This window comes from Eurosta solidaginis, chromosome 5 (assembly GCF_040869045.1).
Source record: "Eurosta solidaginis isolate ZX-2024a chromosome 5, ASM4086904v1, whole genome shotgun sequence".
Classification (NCBI taxonomy): domain Eukaryota; kingdom Metazoa; phylum Arthropoda; class Insecta; order Diptera; family Tephritidae; genus Eurosta; species Eurosta solidaginis.
The window spans coordinates 236,431,841-236,444,854 of NC_090323.1; the positions used below are offsets into that span (position 1 = coordinate 236,431,841).

Sequence of the window (13,014 nt, forward strand, 5' to 3'; positions counted from 1 at the left end):
GAAAGATTGGTTTGGGTTCCTGCAATCATAATGCAAAGATTAAGCGTATTTACGTCTCAGCAGCCGCGTCACTGTTTGCAGTCTGAATTTCGAAATAGTGAAGGGCTCCGTTTATCCATAATTCTAGAAGTCCAGCCTAAAATGAATTCTACCAACAAATGCTACTTTCGATTGAGCTGACAATTGAAGTGCAAATTGAGCTCTGCAAGTCCCTTATCGTACCCATTGCGCGCTATAAGAGCAGAAGCATAGGCGCTGACCACCACAAATTAGACGGTACTGGAAGTTTTCGAGATAAAAGGGTTTCTAAAGATTTACAGCCCCTATACGTTGGCGACGGTAATTACCGAAGTGGGATTTTACGATTAGCTGTATGAGCTCTACACAACAATCAAAATAATAAAACTAATCAATAACTAGTGGTTGTTTTGTACGTTGTGCAAATGATGCGGCCAAGAAGCTACACTTATCTTAGGCTACACTCCGTTAGAAAGAACGAAGGATATAAGATCTCTTTAGAATCTAAAATTTGTGCTAACTAGCAAAAAATAGAAGTGACAGGCGTGATTTGTAACATAGTCGATTAAGCATTAAATGAGTAAATAGGCAAAGTCGTGGTACAGTTACGGGTACCGTACATTCACGGCCAAGGATTTGATGACGTTCTCGCTGACTATAACACCTTCAAACCAGATTTACATAGAGCGGTTTGTAGCGAAGAAAGTGATAACACGTTTCATTACCATCAAAGCCAAGAAACGCGGGAAAATCTTCATGTATTAAGGCTTTACGGTTATAGTGGTGGTAGCAGTTAAGTTTAACTATCATTTTGAGTGATATCTAAATAATATTATTATGTTAACTCATCTTATTTAACGAGTACTTGAGAACCGGGTCAAAATACATATCTGGGCTCCCTTGCAACTAAATCTAAATCACTCGAAACCCTACATTTTTATTTTCTTTTTAAAGTTTCGCGCAAATCAAAATTCGAGTCATTTTGATACACCCTTTATTTATTATTCGTATGGCTTATTTAATAGGTATCAATTAGTACAGGGTGTTAGTAAAATACATTATACAAATTTAATCGAATATTATAACGAATGAATACGATCATGTAAAAATATTTGAAGGTATATTTTGTTGTTCGTACTGAGAATAACAAACTTAAAAAGTAAAAGTTGTGCATAGAAAAAAATTATAATAAAAATTTAAACATACTTTAAAGCTTAACTTAGTTTCTTTTTTACTAAAATATTTTCATATTAGATACTAAAAATTATTTGGATTTTCAACTGTTCATTCCACAAAGGCTTCATTTGAAGATACTCTTTTGTATTGAGAGTTTGTAAAATCTATTCGATTCTATTTTGTTACGGTGTTTGGCTGTAAGATTACTTGGGCAGTGATTGTTCGTCCCACAGAACGTTTATGGCTCTAGACGACTACGTGAATAGCAATCATTTGGAAGTGCTTGAGCTATGGCATGTACATTTGCCACTTGCTCCTGCAAATCATACAAATCCTTTTCATATTTATCGATCCACTTCTTTTGCGCATTACGTAAATCGCGGAACTTCTCGATACGTCCAGTCAAGTTTACGCGATTTAGTTCGAGCTCAACTTGATCGAGTCGATTTTCTGTGTGAGAATACAGAGAATAAATATTGGAGTTGGTAAAATGAGATTGAAAGTTAAGGGTGCTCACCAAGTTTATCTAAATCTTCGACGTTGATATCTTTAAGATTCTCGAGTTCTTCTTTGATATCGTCCAGTTCTTGTATGGACTTATCAATTTGACCTTGTGCCTCTTGGGTGCCAGCCTTTGCTTGTCCAACCTGAAATAGGGATAGAGAAAAATTGATGGGCTATGCTATTTTTCTTTTCATATTCTTTCTCTCACCTTTCGTTTAGCATCGTCTACGAGGCTATCATCTTTATTTGTCGATTCATCCAATTTTGCAATACTGCTCTCAGTAATTTGAACACGATGATTGAGTTGATCAGCTTCATCACGCAGCTTTCGGGCGTTGACTTTGGTATCATTTGCTTTTTTACGAATTATTTCGGCATCCTAAACGATAAGAAGACGAAAAACAATGTTTTCAAAATTAGTTTTCGTATAATATTCTTTAGCTCTTTGATATCTCAATGCAAGTTATATTGGTGACAAGAAAGCGGTGGCTTTATCAGTGCTCACGAAATATACCGTACGGAGTAACTAATGAGAATTCTCAAGATTCATGTAGTTGTTCTTGTAACGATAAGGACATTCCCCGAAGGTTATGTTCCGGTAACAACCACCATTAAGGTACTAGCCCGACCATCTCGGGAACGATTGAGTATGACCACATGAAACCTTCTAGGCTATCCCGCCCTCCCTAGATCCAGGAGGAACTTGGGGTCGCCAGAGCCTCAGCTGCTAAAGAAGTAGGATTCACCACGGGTAGGTGATGTTGACAATTGGGTTGTAGAAGCTATAAATTGTGCATGCAAGCCCTTGAAAGAGTTGTGTTACACGACCCCTTGAATTAATTTGGTATTTTAGTCGCCTCATAGGACAGGCATTCCCGGCGCGGTTATATAATAAGCCCCATAACCCGCTGAGTTCTATATCTTCTGGGCAGAAAAAGGGTATGAAGCAACTGCCTATAGAGGCCTAGTAGAAAAATATGACACTAGAAGGTGTGACCACAGGGGTTGAGTAAGGGGCTTATAATTATCAAATCGTTCCCGATGTGGTTGAGCTATTATAATAACGATGCTAATATCCAGAAGGTTCCAGATCAATATGCGTCAAAGGACCCTCATCGATAATACTCTCCAAAATCTTCGGGGAGTGTCTTCATCGGTACATGAATAAGAAGAAGGATACTCCCCGAAGGTTTTGGTGAGACCTACCAAAGATGATGATATGAGGTACTTCACATGTGGAGAATATGAATATTGGGTATGCCCGCTTTCAATCGCAATAGGTAAGTTTATTCAGATCGAAGTACGCATGCAACTTGAGTATCCCTACTGGACGCAGACACACCCAATGCAAAAATGTCCCGCATATGAAGTATCTTTACTTTATCTGTTACAAACAATCCCCTTGTCTGCGCCATGAATTAAACTCTGACACCCGCAACCCTGTGGCAGTTATAAATTTTCAGAACTTCTTTTCGAAGATCTTCATTGGAACTCTCAATAGTAGTACAATGAAAAATAGGTAGAATATTTCGATCCATGTTTTACATTTCAATTTCCACGAGTTTTTGACTGGGCTTCCAACAGAACACTACCCTTTTCGCGTAACTTATCGCGTTACCATCACGCATAACTTATCACATTACCGTGACCTACATCTTTCAATGAAATATCACTGTCTTACTTTACATTAATTTTGGTTTCATTAGTCGTATTGCACACGAAAGATTGAGTTTAGATTAGTCTTTAGCTTGGCATATTGTTTTACTTATATATGATGAGGTTAGCTTTGATCCCAATCATGGTTGTGTACACCGGCACACTTTTTTGGATCTACTTAGAACGATGCCCAATTTTTTTACCACAGAACAAGCATTAAATGGTCAGTGCTTGCCTCTCCGTGCCAGAAAGCAAAGACAAAGGACTGCCACTTAAGACTTTTGGCGGCTACCAGAACAACAAATACAACCTCAGAAAAAGGTACCTCAATTCGAATTCGCGCTAAAAACCAGGCATGCTTAACGAACGAAACGATATCATTTCGTTACGATAATCAACGCTAATAAACGAAACGAAGTCACTTCGTTTCGTTTATTAACGTTAAGAACGTCAAATTAACGTTAATCTGACGATCTTAACGTTAATAAACGAAACGAAGTGACTTCGTTTCGTTTATTAGCGTTGATTATCGTAACGAAATGATATCGTTTCGTTCGTTAAGCATGCCTGCTAAAAACCCACCGGAGAATAGCTGAGAAGTTTAATTCTAAAGCACATCCGACCTTTTGAGTTTCGCTTTGGGCGTTTTGACGCTATGTTGGTGTTGTGTTATCAGTGTTTCGCCTCTGACCGTGTTATGTATGAAACGAAGTGGTAACGCTACACACTGAATTAATTTACTATCATTTTGGCAACTCTGTTTTGCTTATTCTTTTTCGTTCTTTTTTATTCTTTAGTATTAACTCAACACATTTTATATTGTAATATTCATATCCACTCATATTAAATAAACTGAGTAAATATACATATACAAAAGTGGTGTCAAAAGTGGGATTAAAAAGATGAGCCTCACACCGGAAGATTTGAAGAGGGTAATGGATGCATTGGCAGGGGCAATTCGCGAGGCTGTAGAGGGGGCGTCCCACAGTGCTGGGGCAGATGCAAATCAGCGGGCAGCAACTAAACCGCCACCGTTTAGTATTGCAGAATACAAGTCAGAAGACAAATCCTCAGTGCAGGATTTTTTCACACACGTAGATCGGGCCTTACAGCTGAGCAAAGTTCCAGAAGAGGAACAACACAAATTCGTACTCGTGCATATGGGGCAGAGCTGAACGCCGCACTAAAAATACTTGTTAGCCCAAAGACGCCAGACTCGCTGAAATACAATGAAATAAAAACTGTGTTAATTCGCCATTTTGATGGCTCACGGAACAAGTATGCTGAAATTATCAAATTTAGACAAAGTAAGCAAGAAAAAGGCGAATCGATTGCCGAGTACGCACTTCGTTTAAAAAAGGACGCTGCATATTGTGAATATGGCGACTTTTTGGATAGGATGTTAACAGAGCAGTTACTGTATGGCGTGGAGTCACGCTATATTTGCAATGAGGTTATAAGTAAAAAACCAAACAATTTTACTGAGGCATACGAAATTGCGCACACAATCGAACTAACACAAAGTGCAACAACAGATCTGAAGTGTACAGAGTGGGAACAACCAAGTGAACCAACGTTTAAACTGGGATACGAACCAGTCAAAACAAAAAGAAATGCAAATGCTGAAAAGTTGACCAAGAAGCCAAAAGAAAAATCCGCAAATTGTTACGGATGTGGGGGCCAACACAGCAGAAAAGACTGCAAATTCAATAGCTCCAAATGTTTTTCGTGTGGAAAATTGGGCCACATTGTAAAAGTGTGCAAGGCAAAACTAGATCAGATTTCAGAGGATGAGCTCGAACCAGTTCAGCAGCTGAACAGCATTAATGTATGTAAAGCAGTAGACAGAAAAATGCTTCACGTAAATATCGATGGAAAGCAAATACAGATGGAGCTTGATACGGGTGCCCCATGCGCCATTATTAATTATAAAACTCTTCGCACTATAAAACCGAATTTCAGATTATTAAAAACAGATAGACGATTTACAAGCTACACGGGGCATAGAGTGAACTGCATGGGTAGGGTTGTAGTAACCGCATCAATGGGGACGACTAAGCGGCGCCTGAATCAGTATGTTGTCCAAGAAGATTTCGATACACTTTGCGGCAGAGAATGGATCTCACAATTCGCACGTGAAATTAACCTTTCGGAGCTATTTTCGTCAGCCAGGCAAATTAACTCTATAAGTTCAACCGCGCAAAAACTTTCAGAAAACCAACGAGAACGGCTGCAACATCTCACTGCAAGTTACGAAGAAGTCTTTGACACGACAGCGGGTAAGTTGAGAGGGGCGCCTGCAAAAGTGAAGCTGAAGGCGGGAGCCACACCAGTGTTCGCACGAGCACGCGAAATACCAATGGCATTGAGAGAGGCGTATGCCAAGGAAATATATCACAAAATCCAGTCTGGCTTTTACGTGAGAGTAGAGCATTCGGAATGGGCTTCAGCAACACAAGTAGTCGCGAAAAAAAATGGAGATATTCGCATCACTGGCAATTACAAGCCAACGGTTAATCCAAGAATGATTATTGAAAAAGCGGCGATATTTTGTCACTTGGATATAACCGACGCATATACACACCTTACGATCGACGATATTTCGCACATGTTTTGACATTAAACACAGCTACACACGCATTAGTACGAGCGACTCGTGCGGTATATGGGGCAGCAAATATTCCAGCTATTTGGCAAAGAAAAATGGAGACGCTCCTGTAAGGAGTGCCAAACGTTTTAAATTTCTTTGATGACATCTTGGTGTTCGCGGAAAATTTTGAAGAGCTGCTGAGGGTTTTGGCGACAACGCTAAATCGCATCAAATGCAATGGTCTACGCTTAAATAAGTCAAAGTGTGTTTTTGCTACTCCATCGGTGGAGTTTTTAGGCCATCGCATCGACGAACAGGGGGTGCATAAATCTGACAAACACATTGAAGCTGTACTGAATAGCCCCAAACCAACGAATGTGGAGGAGCTACAGCTGTTTTTAGGAAAAGCTACTTACTATAGTGCATTTATCCCAGACCTGGCGACGAGAGCGCGACCATTGCGCGATATGCTGAAAAGCGAAAAATTTCACTGGTCCAAAGAAGCAAATTCAGCCTTTGAGTATCTAAAACAGGCGCTGGTTTCTCCACAAGTCTTGATACCCTACAACCCGGCACTACCGGTTCTACTAGCGACGGACGCGAGTCAAACAGGGTTGGGAGCGGTGCTATCACATCGCTTAGAGAACGGAACTGAACGACCCATTGCATACGCAAGTCGAACACTGAATACTGCAAAACAGCTATACCCACAGATGGACAAAGAGGCACTGGCAATAGTATGGGCAGTTCAGAAATTTTTCAAATATTTATACGCGCGTCATTTCACGCTAATCACAGATCATAAACCGTTGTCACAAATTTTACAACCAGACAAATCTCTACCAGTACTTTGCATTAGCAGAATGGCTAATTACGCAGACTTTCTGAGAAGATTTGATTTCGAAGTGGTGTATAAAAATTCAAAGGCAAACGCTAACGCCGACTATCTTTCACGGGCCCATCCTCTACGACAGCAAACATTACAGGTGGGACAGGTGCGGCAGGCATATACGGATAATCCAGACGAATACGACGAGTTCGACAACTTTGTGATTCGCCAAATCAACTAATTACCATTAAGACCCGACAAAACTGCAAACGAATCCAGAAAAGACGAGCGACTGGGTAAAATAATTAAACTGCTGGAAACAGGTCAATGCTTGAAGAGGACAGGATACAAGTCCCCAGAAGTGGGTTACAAGCTATCATCAGGATGTTTGATGTTCGAGCATCGCGTCGTCATTCCACCAAAGTACAGAGCCAAACTGCTTGACAATTTACACACATCACACCTAGGGATTGTCAAGATGAAAGGAATCACCCGCTCATTCATATACTGGCCGGGCATTGACAATGATATCGAGAACATGGCCCAAGGTTCAAGGTAAATCAAAATGTATACTTCCTGTCGGGTAACCCGCGAATTTCTAAGTGGCTCAAAGGAACAATACACGCCCGTCTAGGGGATCTTCACTATCAAATACAATTCAATGGGAAAATGATAAAAAGACATGTAGACCAAATACGGAAGTCACACGCGGGGCCCGATAAAGCAACACCGGAAGTGAATTATCATGAAACGAGAGTTGCAGCTAAAGAGAACGGCACAGCTGCATCGGGTATAGTAGAAAACCACGAAGAAGTCGAAGCACCCATAGAATCACCACAAAATATATCTTTGGGATCAGAAGAAGATTTGGAAGGGTTCTCTACTCCCAACACGACAATAATACAGGACGATACACCGCTATCGCATTCAACACCAGCACGGCAGGCGACACCGGAAAGAGATCCGGAACTAAGCGAGACGCCGGCAGCCCCCCGGCGGTCGACCAGACTAAGGAAACCGAGAGTCCCATTCTCACCTTAACTCCTGCAGAGGAAGGAAAAATGTTATGTATGAAACGAAGTGGTAACGCCACACACTGAATTAATTTACTATCATTTTGGCAACTCTGTTTTGCTTATTCTTTTTCGTTCTTTTTTATTCTTTAGTATTAACTCAACACATTTTATATTGTAATATTCATATCCACTCATATTAAATAAACTGAGTAAATATACATATACAAAAGACCGCAAAATACTGCCCTAATCGGTCCAATTCCCGTAAACCTACCGGAGTTGCTATTACGCTTATAACAACCACAACAAGCGCGAGATCTTAAATGTCGGGCGTAAAAACAAATTGATTTACCTTGGATGCTTGTTCGGCATATTTCTCTTGCGCCTGTTGAGCGTTGGTCTTAGCTTCAAGAGCATTTCTATTTGCACCCATCAAAGCCTAAATATAGGATGAGATAAACTGCTTTAATATAATTTCAATATTTATATTTAAGCTGCAGATACTTTACCTCTCCTGCTTGTCTAATTAGCTGTTCAGCATTTTCGATTTCCTGTTCTATGCTTGGTACAGTTCTTAATGCCAAATTAGCCTTTTCGGATGACATCTGTACATCGGCCTGGAAGCCTGAAATCGAAATTTTAGGTAATATACCTATCTTAATATAAAGGTAAGACGAATAATGAATTTACCAGCAAGCGTGTGATAGGTGTTGTTGGCCTCTTTGAGTGTATTGTCCCCTTGATCTACAGCTTTTGTAGCCTTGTCGAATGCGTCCTGAGCGTCCTTCAATAATTTAATATCATCTTCCTTTTGTTCGTTTGCTCTTTAAAGAAAACAATGCATTTTTTGTGAGCTCTTACATTTTAATGGGTTAGTATGAAATATACCTTTGAACTAGAAGATCGGCGAGCTCATATTCTTCATCGAAGTCAGCAAATATATTACCGTTACTATTGGAAACATCATTTACCCGCTTCAGTAAGCGATCGGCCTAAATAAACAATGTATAAAATACTCATCGACACTCGAAACATACGTACATACATAGATCTATATCAGCCTACATACCTCTTCATTTGCGGCTAAAGCATCCTTCTTGAGCTTTTTAATATCTATTTCTGGTGCAGTCAATCCATTAACACCGGTTAGTAAGGTTAATGCGGCGTCGTAAACTTCGTTCGCTTTCCGTAGAGCTTCCTTGGTCGTTTGTGCTACATTTGTTAGCGATTGTTTCACAGTATTCAGCTCCAGTCGTACCTCGGAACGTAGTTCGTCGCTAGGTAAGTAAGGATACAAAAATGAATATTTAATAAAATAACAAAACAGTTTGATAAATCGGAAGCTGGAAGTGCAGTCATATTTATAGCTGTATCATTATTCTTCTCCTGGCGAAATAGGTTGGGTATTGTATTTGAAACTCTTGAATAGAGGTTGGGGGTACTTGCGAGCGGGGTTTTAATGTCCTACTTGAACTCAGATGAAGCCTTATATTTTATATGAATTCGATGTTGGATTGCCCATGACGAGGGTTGGATGGTGAACAGCGATTGCCTTCTCTATGCAAGCCGAATTTGAACTAACACTTGTCTTGCTGGTCGAAGCCGAAACGGCTACTAAAACAAGAACAAACGGACTAAAAGAAAACGAACGACAAAAAATTTGGTAGGAAGACTGTACGACATGGACATTAAAATGGGCGGAAACAATAAGAACAACAGCTCTTGCTTAAACAGGACAACCCGGGAGTCCCTGCCTGGGGGATTTAGATAACTCTTCGGATTAAAGATATTTTCCACTCAATAGACAATTACAATAAGGTTAGATCCAGCATTATTGGTAATCACTTGCTTAGACTGCTAGAAAGCAACCCACAAAGAATACAGAGCGATACCCAGCATCTTGAGGGATAAGGTTGGATCAGCTGAATTTAATTTTTGAGCTTAGTACATCAGCCAAATTTCGAAAACTTCTTGAACTCGGCATGGATGCTAGTGAAGTATAAGCAGACTCACAGCCACTAGAGTTCTGCATTGAAAAGCGGAGTTTGTTCTCCGATTCACAAAAGTGAAAACTTCAGGTCCCCATGGTGTGGTGGTAGCGTGCCTCACCTACCACACCGAAGATCCTGGATCTAAGCCCCGGTCAAAGCAACATCAAAATTTGGAAATTGGAAAAACGCTTATCCTTATCTCTTCGGGGGTTATCGAGCCTTGCATTTATTTATTTTTTTTATGAGGAGGATGAAGTGCTGCATTTGGCCGACAGAATGATAAAACAAGAAAAGACCGGAATATAGGTAATATAATAGTAAACCAGGCGACGGATCAGAGACAAGGCCTCTTCAACCATTCGAAAACGGCCCCAGGTGAAGGAATAAAGCACGGATTGGAGACAAGGCCTCTTCAACCGTGTGGCCCGAGGTAGTGAACATACAGGTAACGGCAAACATAGGGATTGGAGACAAGGCCTCTCCAACTGTAGAAATTAGGAATGTAAACAAACGCGGTAGTCTCACATGTAACCAGGCTTTAGACACGGATTGGAGACAAGGCCTCTCCAACCGGGGGAAGTACCTATATGGGGAGGAAATCCGTCGATACGTATTGTGGGAAAATTATAAAAAAAAAATTACATAAAGCCCTACAATGCAAAAAAAAAAATTTACATAAAGCCCTACAATGCAAGTAGTCGAACGCACAGCCCGTGTAAAAAATATGCCACAAGCACTGTAAGGTATGTTTCCAAATATTCGTAGAATTCGCAGCTGTCAAGTACATCTTTACCTATGCCGCGGGACTATCAAAATACAGCAACGTGACCCCGACAGACATAGAGCTGGTCTGGTATTTGTAGAAAGTTTTATAAGTTCTAAAACCCATTTCGCCCTAATTCGACTACGCTTCGGACTATTTGGCTACTTACCTAACTTTCTGCTGCAGATTGATTGCACTTTTTGCCAGTTCATAAGCCTTCTCCACCGCTTCATTGGCATCTTTAGCATTCTTCAAATCGACTTGCGCTTCCGACTCTAAACGATCCGCTAAAGCGCGAGCCTCACGCGATATATCCGATATTTGATCAGATTGCACGCCAAACTCCACAGATTTGTTCTTAGCTTTAGCCAGAGCCTGTGCGCCATCATCATTTAGCAAATTCAAAGCGTTCTGCAGTTCGTTTTTGGCAGCCTCTATAATATCATGAGCATTGGTGTAATTCTGTCTTGCCTTTTCAATTTCATCATTGGCCTTATCCTGCAATTCATCGGCGCTAACAAGATGAGTGCGTATATTGCTCAAACGTTTATGTAAATCATCAAGAACCTCGGCGTATGTTTGGCCACTTTCACCAGCACCATACTTGGCATCTGTCAAAAGAATATCAACTTTTTCTTGGACCGTCTTCAGTTTTGCCTCAAACTCTTCGTCGTTAGTTACCGGCGTACGCGCAATTTCATCCAAAGTCGAGCTAAGGTTTCTCAATTTAGCGCGATGTTCATTGGCCGCATCTTGGACGAGATTATAGCAATCGGGACAATCGATACAACCCAAATGACGATCGTATTTATTTTCTTTACAACGATCGCAACGACGACCCTCAACGTTGTCATTGCAAGGACATTGACCATATTGATCACACTGGAAACCTTTGGAGCCACTTTCATCACACTGACATGGCTTGCAACCGTCGGTGGAGAATCCATAATGATATACTTCGCATTGATCACAATGCAGTCCAACAACGCCTGGCTTGCAGAAGCATTGCCCGGTCAACTTATCGCAGGTAGAGTTGTAACTACCAACGGGATCGCACATACAGTTCTCGCAACCATTGCCAGACATAATATTGAAATAGCCTGGCTGGCATTCGTCACATTCACGTCCAATTACATTCGGCTTGCAATGACATTGCCCAGTGACCGGATCGCACTGTGTAATACCATCTTGGTTTTGCTCCGTGCCTGGCGGGTAGCACCTACAACGGTCACACTGCCCATGTGGTAGCGCCAAGGGATCACCAAAGTGGCCTGGTAAGCATTGGTCACAGTGTTTGCCCGCAGTATTGTGTATACACTTAAGACATTCGCCTGTGGTGCGGTTGCAATTACCCACAGCATTCGGATCTACATTTCCATTACAATCGCAAGCTTTGCACGTCTGTACTGTGCCATAGAGACCTGTAGGATCACCGTAGAAACCGTCCGAACACATTTCACAACGTGCCCCATAGTAGCCAATCGGACACTCAGTACATATTACAGTATCGCCATTTATTTGCATACAGGCGCCATCATTTGGACAGGGGCAGCGTTTGCAGTCATAGGGCGTACCACCCAAAGCGTTACCATAGTAACCACGCGCACACTGATCGCAATTATCACCCGCTGTATTATGTTGACAAATGCAACGTCCCGTCTCCGAGTCACAAATCTCAGCATGTCCATTACAGTCACATGGTATGCAAGGCATAAACGGACCACCACGTGCGGGACTATGTCTATAACCTGGCGCGCAAGACTCACAAAACTGTCCCAAATAACCCTCTGGACATGTGCACTGTTCGATCCAAGTAGCTGGTTGTCCGGCAGCTCCACGATGTGCTGTCTGCAATTCAACATCATCTAAAATGGCTTCACCTTGCACCGCGTAGGTGGCTCGTATCTTAATCGCTGTCAAATTCGAAAGTATGGATAGGAAACCACGGGATGATTGGCTTGGTTGCCACTGATAGTCGCGGTGTTCGTGCAAGCGGAAAGAGTACTCCTTCACAGTTTGATCGGGCAATCCATTACCTTGCGCAAAGATTGGTAGAGAAATTTTAGTACCGGCGCCTTCCAAAATAACATCACTAGCGCTGGTGCTCGGAGCAATTTGGCCAACCAATTGCAATTTGAACTTCAAGTCACGATTATATGAAGCGCGTTGATCACCAAGGAAGCGTTCGGGTGCCAGGAAGTAAATATATTCGTTGCCCTGTGCCGTTGTACCAATACTGCGACTGTACTGATTATATTTGATATCCACATCGCGATTGTAAAGATCAATGGCTGTCCAGCGCTCTTTGTGTTTATTGAAGTTTGAGGTAACAGAAACAGCAGAGTAACCGGGAGCGGTTTGACACTCAGATGTGTGACCATAGCAGAAGCAGGGTGTGCAGCCGAAACGATTTGTAAGATCCAAGTTGAAGAAGCCAGGTTTGCATCTGTAAGGAAAAAGTTGTTGTTGTT

At 41.5% G+C, this 13,014-nt stretch overlaps 1 protein-coding gene across 2 annotated transcripts in view; it reads right to left on the reverse strand.

Moving 5' to 3' along the window:
* Window positions 1-990: 990 nt before the first annotated feature.
* Window positions 991-13,014, reverse strand: part of LanB2 (laminin subunit gamma-1) — a 70,175-nt gene continuing 58,151 nt past the window's right edge. For both annotated transcript variants that reach the window (XM_067788965.1, XM_067788966.1), the window contains exons 8-16: window positions 10,713-12,989; window positions 8,859-9,066; window positions 8,678-8,781; window positions 8,480-8,613; window positions 8,299-8,414; window positions 8,142-8,228; window positions 1,907-2,077; window positions 1,712-1,841; window positions 991-1,644 (exon numbers count right to left, since the gene is read on the reverse strand). In XM_067788965.1, coding sequence (XP_067645066.1) covers window positions 1,433-1,644; window positions 1,712-1,841; window positions 1,907-2,077; window positions 8,142-8,228; window positions 8,299-8,414; window positions 8,480-8,613; window positions 8,678-8,781; window positions 8,859-9,066; window positions 10,713-12,989 — 3,439 coding nt within the window. In that variant the 3' untranslated portion in view covers window positions 991-1,432. The remainder of the gene's footprint in view (window positions 1,645-1,711; window positions 1,842-1,906; window positions 2,078-8,141; window positions 8,229-8,298; window positions 8,415-8,479; window positions 8,614-8,677; window positions 8,782-8,858; window positions 9,067-10,712; window positions 12,990-13,014) is intronic.